Here is a 14,939-nt window from a genome sequence, read left to right as displayed (position 1 = left end):
AATTTTTATGCTTCATTCAGACCACTCTGCAGTTCCTGCTCCTGCTGCGCCTCTCAACGCGAAGCTGAGCATTCATTCCTTGCCTTCCTTCCGCGCCTGTATATGATGGTTCCTACCCCATCCAAGGTTTTCCTGCGAGAGCAAGCGCTCTCGTACCTTGATCAAATTTCATTTCTTTGAAAGTCGCAAAATTTAAATTACAAGACAGTGTGGCAGAACCGGTTCGAAACCGTCGTGATTTAAACCATGCCCCACCTTTTGATATTTTTTGCGACCCGTCTTGTCGACGAGCTCCACACCGACCTACCCGTGTTCTCCAGACTGCAGAATTTGATGGCATGTATACAACAATGTTCCAAAACTGTAAATGCGGATGCGTATCGCATTCACCGCAAAGCAAAAGCTTTGACTGGGTGGGACGCCACAAACGAAACCCAAAAGTTGAGAAACGTTACAGTCGCCGCTACTTTTGTAAAAGTCCTTCAGCCGTCTCCCTGACAAATCGTCATTCTACAAAAGACTGAGTTTCACAGCATTGCTACTCACATTGAAAGGTTAAGAATATCGCTGGGATCATCGAACGCTGGCACATTGAACGACGGTATGCGTCTTCATCTGCCTTGAGAAGCAAATCCAATTCCATTTGGACACAACAATACATCATTATCAGCTGGGGGTTCAGCGGGAAGCACCACTCTACCGCGGGAATGTCCGAGTGCGCGGCCCTGATGAGGTCGGTTGGGATCAATATCGGTCGTCAACGACACTCTATATGGCGGCGAGTGCAAGCTCGAGAATGACGCCTCTGCTCCGACGGCTCGCCAGATCGAGCCACCGGCGCGCTGCGTCGCTGCGGCACAATATCGCACGTAGGCCACGCGCCCACCTGATGCCAATGATTAAGGGCCCGATTTGAGGACCCGAGGCAGGGGTGATGAAAGAGCACTTTTTCACCGACCAAATTTTTGCAGGAAAAAATTGTCACCAGCAGCGTGACACGATACAACGAGACATAAAATGTTGTAAAGTTCATACCCAGAAGTGTCATCAAGAATCAGCAATCACCGAAAGAGTCTTTCATCGTTACAATTTTCAATATCATGCGCACAACCAATACGTTCAATTATACAATGTCCTTCAAGTAACATCAGGATAACTGCTGCTGCTTAGGAAGCAGGAGCGCCGGCCCTAGACTGTGGGATAGCCCAGTCACAGTTCCACCTTCCACCCTCGAGACGGGCCGGGGTCTTACGTTCAAACCCGATTTACGGCTGGCTTTTCTTTCCTCGACCGCGAAAAAAGCAATGCCGAGAGATCTCGATATTCAGGCAGCTGGTTAAAGGACAGCATTGGGGATGGCCTCAGATATCCGGGCCTCCTTAACGCCATGCCCGTTATGAAAATCATGTGTGCGCTTCGAGCCCCATCTCAACCGTCATCTAACTCTCCACTCTACCTTAGGCATGCTCCACGCCTGGCGCATGTGCTGCCTAATGGTCGTCTTTAGCCGCGGCGCAACAAGTAAATTGCTCATAATTTTTTTCATAATAACGCATCAGGCTGCTAGTTCTTTCCGAACAACATGCTCGCCATGACAAGAGGGGGAGGAGGGGGAGGGGAGTGATGTGACGCTCTCCCCCAAAAGGTTGACACCAAAAACGTGTCTAAAAACGTCCTAACATTCTGGTTTCGGAGAAGCGGTGGTTATGTGCGAACACTGCATGACGACCCAAGGCTGGCGGGGGCAGCGGGCGGCAAGCGACGATTTCGCGGACCGCGCGCGGAGTGCTGACACCGTTACATCAACGAAGCTCTTCATTATAAATGTAGGCTCGTAACAGATTAAGCTACAAACCATCGTGCTCCTCATTAACCAAAGAACACGCCTCTTCACGTTTCATGCCTCTACGGTGCATGGTTTCGTGCAGATGAACACGCGAAACTGAAATAGGTTAACGTTCAGGAAAATTTTGCCCTGGGCTTGGTCTAGTGGGATCAATTAACAAAATAAGACTTCCTACCAATGACAAGATCTAATCAAAGACCATTCATTGTTTTCTTTTGCAAGACACTACCTTTCTTAGTTTCCAACGGCATGGGATTTTCCCTTTCAGTTCGAGTTGAAAACCGGCGAATCAGGGTACCTGAGGGTTAAAATTGATGGCTACTATTCTTCTTTATTCATTTTACACATACTAGTGTAAAAATCTGCGTTTCAGATCATGACAAAATCAGCTAGTACAGCACAACGGTACATTTTGCTACCTGCATACAAATGTTGGAAGAAATTCCATCAGCAAGCCAAAATTGCCCTCTTCATGCTAAACAGCATGCAAATCAAAGCTCACCTGTATTTATATATATATATATATATATATATATATATATAACACAAGGTCAATTTTATACTTACCATGCATTATGCAAGAGTGCCAACTCAAGTCAATTTGTGGGACCCTGACAAACTCCCATGTTGTGCCAGGCCTCTTAATGGTGATTCCTCCCTCCATGGTATCGATTTCTTGAAATGATGAGGGAGCAGACTCGTGGAAGTCGTCGTTGGGGAGCCGATCCAAAAACTGATCAGATTACGTGCCCCATGTTCTGGTTATCCATTATATATATATATATATATATATATATATATATATATATATATATATATGTATATATGTATATATATATATATACATATAAAGTTACTCATCTTTTTAATGCTTATGTTCGTTGCCACAGCAATCATGCATGGAAGTCCCGCAAATTGCACCTGCATCACCTTACAAAGGCACCTGTTTTGGGAAGCTGAAGGGGTGCAGTTGCAGCGCTCTCTTGCATATTGGAAAATTAAATTGGTGCATAATTTTGTTGTCATGTACTTAGGAAATATGTTGTGCATTTATTCATATATTTACAAGGGCAGAGCGTCCAATGTGCACAATGCTTGTGGCTATCACAACACATTTATACGCAGGTTCCCCATACATCGGAATTTCATCGATAATACATAAACATTTTAGCAAATACTTATTTCAAAAAATCCATATACAGTATTGTTTATCTTAATTCCATGCATAATTTAAGCACATGGTCTTCAACCTTTCCGCAAATACGCCTAGGCAGATGCCCTCCTGTTGATTATTTATTTTCCCCACCGTTTTCAATAAACACGAATTGCGAGCTAGCGATACGTCTGAGGAACACTGTTCCGAGCTGCTGTGCCTCTAAAGGAAAAGGGACCCTCACCCGTTTCTCTTCGAAAAAGTGACAGATGAGACACCCGTCGTATCAATGTCATGAACAATGCAGGCCGATTGTAACAGCGTTGCTAGTTGGACTTGCTCTTCAGTTACCATGCGATGATTCGGAGGCATACTCGGTGCTCAATGAGCCAACTCACTCAGGAGCTCAGCCAGAGTTTTGGCAGTTAGGGTGTGGGATACAGGGTTGACCAATGTCCCCCGTTGGTGAAAGGCCCTCACCCCCAAAAAAGAAGTCACCGGATACGGCCAACTTGATTTCGAGGGCAGCCCTGTCCTTACTAAAAGCCAGCACGAACCGATAGATACAAGTCTGTTCGCATTTTCAGGCAATAGACAGAAGGAAACACATCGGCGCCATTTATTTACAACGTTGCAGTGGACTCTCTCGAAGCCGATAGCACGCAGCGGGCGTGCCGCAATTTTTCTGCGTTATACAAGGACATCGTGGGCGTAGGTCTTAGATCGAAATGGGATCGTACATTTGCACTCACATCAACGCGCTTTGGTCTCAGAATGTTCACCTTCTATTTAGAATCGAGTACCGGAAGAGTTACATTCGTGGGTTAATTGCGACCCGGTTTTCGCCATGCCCGCTCGCAAGTCTTACAACAAAACCCCCACGCCGGCGGTGCAATCAGCCGCGCAGCGTCCGTTCCGCGTCCAACACTGGACGGTGGTTGACGGGCGGACGAAAACGACAACGTTTCTGAAGAAAGTCCCTCTAAACGCCTCAGGATGTCAATTGGAACGCTTAGAATGTGTTTGGGTAGTCGGTTTACCTGTGCAAATTTTAAGATCTTTAACAGGAACGGATTAGCATTCACAGCACCTCGAATCGGTGCTAGAATGCAATGGTAGAACTAGACAAGTAAAGGTAGAATCTCTCTTTCGTGTTGCTGTCGCTGTTAATCTCTGCAGAGAATAAGCTCAATTTTTTACAGGCTACATGTGCGCTGCAGCACAATTTCTGAACGGTACGAATCGATTTTAAAGGACTTTTGGAAGCATTGTTTCGCGATGGCTGCTCTCGAGCGCCAGGCGCCCACCGCCCGATGTTGGCTGCGACGGCCAACACTGCTCAGTCTCATGGGGACTGCAACCCCGGCGGTGGGTGTTCTTGATCCTAAGAGTGTCAACACGCAGGCCCAAAACTGCTTTACGTAATTTGTTTTACATGCTGATGCTGAGCAAGGATGAACACCTCGTTTGTGTTGGCCTTTTTCATTTTTGACCTCATGTGATCCGCCCTATTGTACACTAAGGAACCTCTTACCTTTTGCGGACAAGGGACCCAGTGGGTAGATCAATAGAGATCACATTGCATCTCCGGATCAAGGGCTTTAGGAATCGAAACGGAAACCCTTAGAGGGATACATCATACACTGGTCACCGGTCTAACGCATACGGCCCCTTGCCCCGGCCAGCTGTCCGAAGATAGACGCATATGCTCTCATTGATGCAAAACATCCCTTATCGCCGCAGGTATCCAATATTTAACAAAGAGACTACAGTTCCTGTACGGTCTTTAGATTGATGAGAACAAGGCATTGGTCTTTACAGCACTGCAAAGTGGTGCTGGAATCGAATAGTGGAACTGGAAGAGTAACGGTGAAATCTTTGCTTTCCGTGCTCTGTTTTGAACTCATTTCGACTCATTCCATTCAAAACAAATAAGGCCCCTCACTTCTTTCCGGAAATGGGCACCCCTTGAGTACAACACCACGGGGCACACTGTTGTTCCCGGTCAAGTGCTGAAGGGTCATTCTGTCCCGTCACGGTTTATTTCCCGGCCATCATCTGGCGACACGGAACGGCATCCCCTGGCCCATCCGGAGACCCTTAGAGAGATACATCATATCACGCTGAAGCGCTCCCTGACGTGGGAAGCCTTCTAACCCTTGCAGTTTACCCCGGATCGACGCGTGAAATGTCACTGACGCAACAACATCCCTGCTCGACGAAGATGGTAAAATAATTTGCACATCGGCTCCAGTTGGGCTTACCGGACCCATACTGGAATAGGGCTGGAGGGCATACCGTTCGGTACTGGGGGCCCTGACTGACACAGGACTCCTCTATTACCTCAATGTGAGCACACGTCATAAGCTCTTATGTTTCCTTCAATTATCAAAGAGCCCCGACAAACGCAACAGGCCCTCTGCCATTCGGGAGCCCGCTCCTGTCCCTGTTCAGAAAATCTTCCCCTAACCGATTCGAGGCCCCTTGCCGACACAGAACGCCCTGCTAGGCACTGTGGGGCCCTGAACAACACAGGAGCCCTACCGATCTAAATTACGAGCCCGGTCTTGTCGCTGCGTGGAAAATGGTCCCCCAGACCTCGTACCAACACGGAGCCGACTGTTCGTTGTTCGTGATCCCTAGCCGAAAAAGAGGAATACTCTGTTTCAGAGCTCCCTATCGGTGTAGTAGATCATCTTACTGACGTTTGAGATCACGGCCCTATGGGCGGGGGTCCTTAATGTGACCTGCAGCAAGCCCTCCGGGCCGCTCAGCCATCTAATCGGACCCTTGATCTTTGGTCTTGAGAGACCAATCGGCCCCTCTTTGGGCCCCTTCAAACACCGCTCCGACTCGGGGCCACTTACCGACACAGGAGCCCCTCACTTTGTCAGGAACCCCAAACATTGCAATTCGCGGACCCATGCCTCGTTTCTGCTTGGGAAATAGGTCTCAAGGGCTCAGACGGACATGGAGCCGACTGTCTGGTGGTCGTAGCTTCTGACCGATTTAGACAACCGTATTGTCTCATGTGTTCCTCAAACGGCACAGAAGGACCTCTGACTGATATTTCAGGACCCTACGGGCTGTGATTCTTCATGTGACCTACAGCTAATCCTTCGGACCCTTATGCCCTCCAACTGGGCCTTTGATCGTCGGTTCCGGTGGGCCACCCGGGCGCCTCTTCGGGCCTCATCGAAAACTTCCCTTGGTCGGCTCGGAGCCCTTGCGAGCACAGGGCCCTCTGTGAGACCTTGTGGGCCCCTGACAGATGCAAGGCCTCGACTAGGGTAAATCACTGGCCCCAGCTTTAAAGCTGATCGGGAAGTGGGTCCTCAGGCCCATTCCGACACGGAGCCGGCTGAATGGTACGGTGTTACCTGACCGATATATAGGTCCATATCGATTCGGGGTCCACGATCGGTGCAAAAGGTCCTGTGATCGTTAATTAAGAGTCCATCTTTACAGGTTGGGGCTCCTGAACAAGACCCCAACCAGCCGTTTATGCCTTTAGACCCTTCAATCGCGTCCTTGATCGTCGGACCTGGTGGGCTCTCTAGGCTCTTCGGGCCTCCTCGAACACTGCCTCTGGCCAGTGCGAGACCCCTTGACAACATAAGGCCCCTGTTAGGCGCTGTGGGGCCCCGAACAATGTAAATCGCTGGCTCCGGCTTTGTCCCTGCTTGGGTAATGGACCGTCAGGCTCATGCCGCCACGGAGCCAACTATGCGTCACTGGTGGTGCCTGACCAAAATATAGGCCTTATCGACTCAGTGGGCCCCTGATCAGCGCCCGAGGCCCTGTGGCTGGCGTTGGAGTGCCCGGTCCTGGGCCGGGCCCCTGAATGGGACCTACAGCTGGCTTTTCGGGCCCTTCGGGCCCTCAAATAGGAACATTAATCGCGGATTGCGAGGGGCCCTTCGGGCCCCTCGGAACCTAAAGTAACACGCCCCCCTGTGTCCCCTGCCTGCGCCATTGCTTGCGAGAGCGCGTGTTCAAAACTGTATTGCACAATTCTTATCACAAATCAATTATCATAAATAAGACAGAAGTTTCTCCGAACCTTATTGCTCCGAGAAAACCTAGGAGAATAGAAATATAGTGGAAAGTATGCAATCTCCATCCTGTAGCTTTTTCCGAGGAATAAGGCCATTACATATGTGTCACCATGTGAATAATGTGCCTCCCAAATGAACTAATTGATCGATTTTGAATGAAGGATGAATATTTCCAGAAGACCCTAAGATGGCAATGTGAATTCAGATTTGTGACCTCATTTCGATGTAATACAATTTATGCCCACACGAACCTCAAGATCTCTATGGAACCCAAAAATAAATCCGGTAAATCCTTTGAGTTCTATTGGTTTCAAGACAGCCCATCGAACCAAGGTGAAATGATTATCGCCGGCGGTTTTTTCCATGCAGTCATTTAACGCCCACTGATTTCAGTTCGTTGACTTCAAAATATAAACATAATTGGATTTTCCGGCAGCTTTTTACATCTGCTTCACTTGGAGGGGTAAAAATAAAAATAAATAGGGAAAACTGCTTCCCCTCGAAACCAAGCGGGTCATATTCGGTAATTTTTTGAGGGCTTGCTTTCGCCATCGGGAGGCCCATTGTCAATACTGTGCCTCCCCCCTCACCAAGACTTACGCTGCACCCGTGCTATGGCAACGCTGCGTACCCCAGACAGACAACTCTGACATCCCTGTGGCATGCCTGCCTTACAAGCTCCATCCGTGGCGACTGAGTATCCTGGCCGCCGACTGTGCAGCCGAAAGATGGCTTCAAAGCGCGCCATTGTCGGATAACAAGCCAATCACCACCAGCCTCGTGGAATGCCGGTACATTAGGCGATATCCCCGCAAGACATCCCTCGAAGCGGAGCCTTCGGATGCCTTATCGCCGGCGCGGCGTTGCCTCGGCGACGGGGCGACCTCGAGAGCCGAGGTGGCGGCCGGCGGAGCGGCGGCATCACTCGGGGGCCCAGCCGCTGCCCGACAGGATGTCGGCGCCGACCGAGATCATCATCGGCCTCGTCATGGCCGCCAACTCGGGGGTGCCCGTGGTGTCCATCTTGCGGCGGCGCCAGCTGCGCGAGGCGACCATGTACCGCCTGCTGGCCAGCATGGCCTCGGCTCAGGCGCTGGTGGGCGTCATCTCGGCCGTGCTGGGCACGCTGAGGCTGCTGCCAACGCCCCCGCCCGACTGGGCGTGCGCGTCGCTGCTGTTCCTGAGGTCAGCCCTTGGCACGTCCACTGTCGTCTCGCTGCTGGCGCTGAGTGTGGAGAGGTACGTCACGGTCGTGCACGGCCTGCGCTACTTCGACATCGTCACCAACCGGCATCGGCTGCTGCTGCTCGCCGCCTCCTGGCTCGTCGCGGCGCTCTTCTGGGCGTTCGGGATGGCGCTCCGCGGAGCGTCCGGGGACGACAGCGACATGTGTAACCACTGGGAGTCCATTCCATCCGCCTTCCGAGTAACCGCGTCCCTGTTCGTCCTCGTGACCTACATGCCCTGCTTGTGCCTCAACTTGTTTGTTGGTTTCATCGGCTGGCGGCAGGGACGACGAATCCAACGTGTGCACGCAACTGTGAGGAACCAGCCAACACAAAAGCTCTTCCGGCTTCAGGGCTTCTATGCCATCGCAGCTCTATCGCTAATGTTTCTCATTTTCATACTTCCGAACGTCGTAGCGAATTTGATCCAGGCACTGGCACTAGCCGATATTTCAGCCGTGCATAAGATCACTTCCGGCCTTCGGGTATCTAGCATGTTTACAGAGACCTGGGTGGTGATTCTCCTCTGCCCAAAGGTGATGAACGGGAGCGAGCAAATCGCTTGCTCGATTGCCTGCGGAAGACGTCCCACGGCGCCGGTATGCCCCGGCGATGGTGGAATGCAGGGACCTCGATCTGTGAGGGTGATTTATGTCAGTAGTCAAGAGCCGAACCCCATGCATCCCGAGCACCCCGGATGAACTTCTCACCACATCAGCCGATGCCCCGCACCAGTAAGTGGTGAGTTGTCAGCGAGGTGGGCACACCTGCGTCGAGGCAAGCTGCGGTCAGCTGTGGACGCGAACGGCTGGGGTAGTGCGAAAAGGAATTAAGGCACTGAACCGTGTGTCAAGCACTGAAATCTCCGGCGCTAGCTCAGAGGTTTGCGGGGCACGTCTCATGAGTTTTCCCTCCGGCACTGAGGTGTGCAGTTTTGACCACTTTCGCATTGTTTTCTATTGTGCGTTGCTCGGCGCACAGCCCTAATCGGCGCAAGAGCCTCCCCCCTGACTAACATTTGAAGGCCCATACCAACGGGCCGGATCCTAAATACGGCCTTCGACCAATCCCTCGGTCCTTAGGCCACTCAATTGGGCGCTGAATCATTGGTCCTGTTCGGTCCTCCGGGTCTCTCTTCGCGCCTGACGTCCGGCCGACATACTCTTATCGCCGCAGGGGCCGCAACCGACGCAGTGTCCCTGACTGGCATTTGAGCATCTGTCCTCCAGGACCCTTTATGCCACTGTTTATACGTACACGCGCTATCCCACCGCATGAGGTAGGTGGGAGGGGAAGGGAGGGGGGGGGGGAATGAGGCAGTATACGCGAGCTTGAAGTCTCCGGAGACGGATGGGCTCCGTGTTTGGCAACAGAGGGCAAGGTTCACATCAACGGCAATCCCGGCAGGCGGCCCAGTTCCATGTGTCTATCGGATGACATACAAATGTGGGACGTTGCTCGCCTGTGGCGGAATGTTTAATGTTTCGGGAATTTTCACTAACAAACGGCTTGAGTTTTCACTCGGGGCTCATCGGCGTTGTGAACAAAGTACATTACAAATTACTGTGTCCCAACGTCTAGCTGTCTCGGTGTTTATCAAGTAATCCCAATGTTGTCAACTGTCGTGTCAATACACTACCGCGATTACGAACATGGCTGTTGCTAAATGTCCCAAACTCCGATAATACTGATTTATATGCAACTGTCGTGATTTGTACTGTTCGTTACCCACGGCCTCCATGTCAAAGAGGCGAGCCCGACACTGTTCGTTGTTCTAAGGACGAGTTCTGCAACGCATTCAGTGTGGGCGAGTCGTGTGGTCCTTTCCCCGGGTGGCGTCACACCCGGAGATGCGGCGGGCGAAGGGGACGTAACCAGCCGGGCCCGATGACGAGCGCACCAATCCTCTCATGCGGCACACCCCATCGAGCCCGCCCCGTCGCCGGCAGGAAGCAGCCCGGACGCTTCCAGCTATGTTTAGCGTAGGGGGAGGAATGCCACGACGTCACGCTCATTCCCGGCAGTCTCGCCCCTCATTCAACATGAACACACGGCTGGACGAGCGGCGTGCGTTTCCAGCGCCGTACAGTAAACCAGACCCTCACCATTGCGGTCGGTCCCTGCTAAAACCCCACGGTCAGGGGGCTGACCTAAAAGAGTGGGTCAAACGTACCCTTAAAGTCGTGTTTCTCCCCGGATTTCGGCCACCGATTTGTGACCCTGGTGTCCAAATAAAAAATGTCATCGGCTCCCAAGTTGTCGAGATATCCCAATTTGAAACCGATGTGATATAGATGATGATATATGGTACTGATGCTATAGATCGTGATACGTTTACGACTTTGTGTATCAGCAATTCAGACACACACACACACTTGCTGCATTTCGTTGGCCCAGAAATCCCTTCTGTACTCATACGCATTGGGCGGGAGGGGGGGGGGGGGGGAGGGAACTCAGAAGAGCGTTGAGGACGCTCAGCCACAAACCCCGAAAACATACAAAGTGACATATCGGCCCACGTCCTTCAAAGACCCCGCTCTTACAATCCTCACCACGGATTCAGCGCGTGGCACGGTTCATTTATAAGCCGTATTGATCACAAAAGCAAACATTCGGCTCAAATAAGGCCCCAGTGGGCCATTACTCACGAGAATAGTTGCAACAGGTTCGCAACGTACACCATCCGCCGACCCTGTCCCGCGAGTCATATCTCGTCGGGCGATTTGCTGCTGCTTGAGAGCTCTTTCCTGCTAGACACATGAAGGACAACTAACACGGGAGCACCGGTAGTACATCCTCTTAACATCCTCTTAACTCGCACATTGCAAGCCGAAGCGGGCGCCTCAGTATGGTTCGAGCGTCACATTTCCCCTGCCAATGTCGACACTATCCACAGCTTCACAACCACGTGACGGGATGAGCTGCAGCCGTGCGGCCGGGTAACAGATACATCACCCCAACGCATCCAATACCTCAGAACCCTTTTTCCAACCCACCCCCACGTGGCGCACCAGCCCTTGGGCACCCAACGGCACCCAACACACTCCCTCTCTTCTTCGTGCGCAACGCGCGGTCACCGCACCGACACGTGTTGCAGCGAGGCGGCGCGCTGCTAACTCCCACCCTCCTCCGCCAGCAGCAGCTGCATGAGCGCCGCCACCACACGCACGTTGACACTGTTCCCCGTCAGCCGGTAGCGCTGGCGCGTGCCGAGCTCCGCCGGGAAGGCGAACTCGGCCGGAAAGCACATGAGACGCGCCACCTCGCGCGGCGAGAAGCGGCGTAGCTGAAGCGGCCGGAGGCAGTCGGCGCGCCGCGCGTCGCCGGCCGGGAGGAGCCGCGCCGACGAGAAGGCGGCGCCGAGCGCGGCCTCCGCGTCAGCGCCGCCGGGCAACAGCACAGAGCCGGCGCCCTCCACTAGATGTCCATAACCGCTGGTGAAGCAGCACGAGCGGCGGCTGCCAGGCGTCACGATGTCCAGCAGCTCGGCGTAACGGGTCAGCAGGCGGTCGGGCAGCAGGAGCGGGGCGACGTCCTCGGGTTCAGCGCCGGCCAAGAAGCGGCCCAGAGTTGGCGTCATGTCCCATTCTGGGGAGAGCGGTACGAGGCGGTGGGACGGGAGAATCGGGGGAAATCCAAAACCAGCACACATGACAGGATGTTGGGATCTGTGGAAGGAATCAGGGAACGGGATGCGAACTGCAGCAATGCAAAATGGAACACCATCTACACTCTGGCTTTCGGCCCGTGATAAGCCGACCATGGCCTAGTCTCACATAAAACTACAGAGCTGCATTCAAGCTCTAGTCCGTTTTAAAGCAAAACGAGCCCAGTGAAAGACGAAAATGAGGAAAGGACAGGAAAAAAAGGATGCAAACGCCCGAGAAATATGCAGATATCTGCGACAAAGTGACGTTAGCAATGTCCTTTCCTACCGATACATCGCGTGTTGTTGCCTCGGGCAAAATCCGCCCACCGTGCCGACAGGCACAATACCTGGCGTGTCGCTGTCACCGCTGCGTTTCTCGGCCATGTACCGAGAGAGCCGCTTCAGCACCGGTCTGTCACAAAGGCGGCAGGTCTCAGCGTCCGACACGTCGCAGCCGCAGACGCAGTACGGCACGTCCAACAGCACCTGGCGGTCGAGAGAGCGATCTCACCGCAGCGCCCCGCTGTGCGCATGCGCTCCCGCGTCAGAGCGCACGAAATGCGCCGCAGACCCACGCTCCTCAATGTCGCACGCTCTTGAAGATGGGTGCGCTGGCGCAACAACCACGATGATCAGCCACAATCAACGGCGAGCAGTATCAACCCCAGCCGATGGCTGCAACGCCCGCTGCCGTTCCGGTTTCACCGGGCTCCGCGAACCGCACCGCAACACTGTGACAGGCCTGCCACATGAAGTGAACGTCACCGGCGGCGAACGTCACCGGCAGCGGACGGCTGCTCGGCGCTGCCCGCAGCCCGCCGACTCACCCCGTCCGCCGGCGAATCGAACGGGAACGGCTGCCGGCGCGCCAGCAGGTAGTAAGCGCGTGCGCGAGTTAGGTACGCCTAGCTGGGCAGGCTGACAGCAGCAGCTCGCGCCAGTGCAGGCCCAGTCGCCGCAGCGTGTCCAGCAGCGCGGCCCGCGCTTCGGAGCGCTCGAAGCCGCGCACGTTCTCCAGCAGCAGGTAGCGCGGTGGACGGCGCATGCGTGGCAACACGTCCAGCACGTGCAGGAAGGACGAGGTGCGCGCATCCCGCGTATCCGCCTGCCGTCCGAGCCTGTGGCGGGACAGAGGCTAGTCACGGCCCCAGGCGGTGCTGCAGGTGGTGCTGATCTGTGGGCCAGCTGATTCAGATTGATGGCAACACTGGTCCATACCAATCTGGATTCAAAACTCAGCTCCATGAGGTGAGCAGCTAGCTTGTAAGCTTACATGACTCACATGCAGGATGCTGGTTCATATATGGCATGACTGGCATCCAGGTGTAAGTTTATGCATCATTGGCAAGGCAGTGCCACAATGGTGATTTATGTAACAGCTGACTGAATCACCTCTGCCTGGCTAGGTGATTAAGTGTACATGTTTCAACCCACCTAGAAAAAGGCTGACAAGGTGGACTCATTGTGATTACATCCAGCTCCATTTTATCCATCTCATCAGCTGTAAATGACTGGATGTTTCTCTGCAAGTGGTGGGTTTTTGGGAAATTGTAGCGGTAGACACCATTTGCTGCTGTATTGATGTCCACAGCTGATACCACAAGAAGAGGCAGTCCAGAATCTGAGGTGATAAGAAAGCATTCATTTATGGGCAGGAAGGGCACAAACACAGCATAACTGTGGGTTTATATTGCAATGGGACTGATAGATTTAGGGTATGGACAAATCACAACACATTCATTCCAGCTGAAATTAAGTATAGTACACAGCATAAACTTTAACCTGAAACACACAACACACAAGTGCCACAATTGATTGAAAAATATTTGATGTGCCCACTGAAGCACAAATCTACTTGCATTAGGTATGCCTGCATCGGACCATCCAGGGACTAATCTGAAGGAAATCCACTCTGCTTGATGCTTGAAAAGCATTGGCACCTTCATCCTAGGGCACACATGCATGAGAAACATGTCATACTAAGTTTCCTGAACCTTGGCTTGTTTCTGCCATTACTGCCTTGGGTTATATTAGATATTTTTCCAGATATTAGCTACCATCATAACATTCCATTTCTTTCAAGTTCCCTTCATGTTTTTAAATTGATGACAGATATGCACCACAACCAGAGCAATCACTTTTACAGCACAGAAGCATCACAAATTTGCAAGAACATCTATGTCCATACCACACATGATTGGCATGCATGCTACCTGATGGATATGATGGATTGGTATATATGCTAAAAGCCTGACCCATGGCCAGTAACTAACATTTTTAGGGAGATTAGGGCCCAAACTATCTATATTTGGCCATTTAGTGGTCCAGGAAAAAACAGTAACCAAGGGCAGAAAAAGACCCACAAAGGTAACACAAATACTGTCAAACCCTCATCCCTACCAAACAAGAAATGACGATCATACCTTCAGCAGCCATGTGCATACCACCTACGCCACTGTACAGCTCAAGAACATTCATTTTGATGACTGGTGTCCGGTTTTATTCACACGACCAATACGTTATGAATGGCTGAAGAACACAGCCCACGTCATAACTCCTCGCACTTGATGTCGCTGTCATCTGAAGCATACCACGCCTAGCACCGTGCATCCATACAATGCGTCAGATCCGCGACCCAAGACCCGTGACTAAATTAACGACACTATCGCACGGACCTCTAGCTCTACATTTTTGAGACGAAGCGTATCGTATCATTGGGGCTTCACGACACACTCAGTGAGGGGAAACCATGCGGAAAACTATAAATCTGCCATGTCAGTGATGCGCGAAAACTGTAACATAAGCCAGTGCTTATCACGTGCAATAATGCTACCATATACAGTAGCTCTCTTCAAAATTTATCTTTCCACTTTCTACCGCTCAAAGCGATGCACGCGAGATCATTCTATGGCTATACTCACTCCACTGAAAAATATACTAGAAAACTGGCTTATTCTGACGTCATATTTAAAAAGCTAGATTGAGGCCTAGCACTGGTGCGTTTGCG

General features: G+C 52.1%; 2 protein-coding genes across 2 annotated transcripts; one reads left to right on the top strand and one right to left on the bottom strand.

The window, feature by feature from the left end:
* The first annotated feature begins 8,009 nt into the window (after positions 1 to 8,009).
* Positions 8,010 to 9,486, top strand: LOC119091492 (D(4) dopamine receptor-like). The gene is made up of 2 exons (XM_037214294.1): positions 8,010 to 8,483; positions 9,460 to 9,486. Exons 1-2 carry the CDS (start codon positions 8,010 to 8,012, stop codon positions 9,484 to 9,486), a joined length of 501 nt encoding a protein of 166 aa, XP_037070189.1.
* Positions 9,487 to 10,841: 1,355 nt separating this feature from the next.
* On the bottom strand, positions 10,842 to 14,705 carry Mt2 (tRNA (cytosine(38)-C(5))-methyltransferase). Its single transcript, XM_037214292.1, is given in 7 exon segments — positions 10,842 to 11,871; positions 12,280 to 12,418; positions 12,760 to 12,813; positions 12,815 to 12,850; positions 12,852 to 13,050; positions 13,367 to 13,553; positions 14,356 to 14,705. Coding segments are annotated over 7 exon segments (1,146 nt in total). The 5' UTR covers positions 14,411 to 14,705; the 3' UTR covers positions 10,842 to 11,395.
* Between the last annotated feature and the right edge of the window lie 234 nt (positions 14,706 to 14,939).

Source organism: Pollicipes pollicipes, unplaced genomic scaffold (genome assembly GCF_011947565.3).
Source record: "Pollicipes pollicipes isolate AB1234 unplaced genomic scaffold, Ppol_2.1 Scaffold_3447;HRSCAF=4054_pilon_pilon_pilon, whole genome shotgun sequence".
NCBI lineage: Eukaryota > Metazoa > Arthropoda > Thecostraca > Pollicipedomorpha > Pollicipedidae > Pollicipes > Pollicipes pollicipes.
Note: the sequence above shows the minus strand (reverse complement) of the source record. Positions and strands in the feature narration are given on the sequence as shown.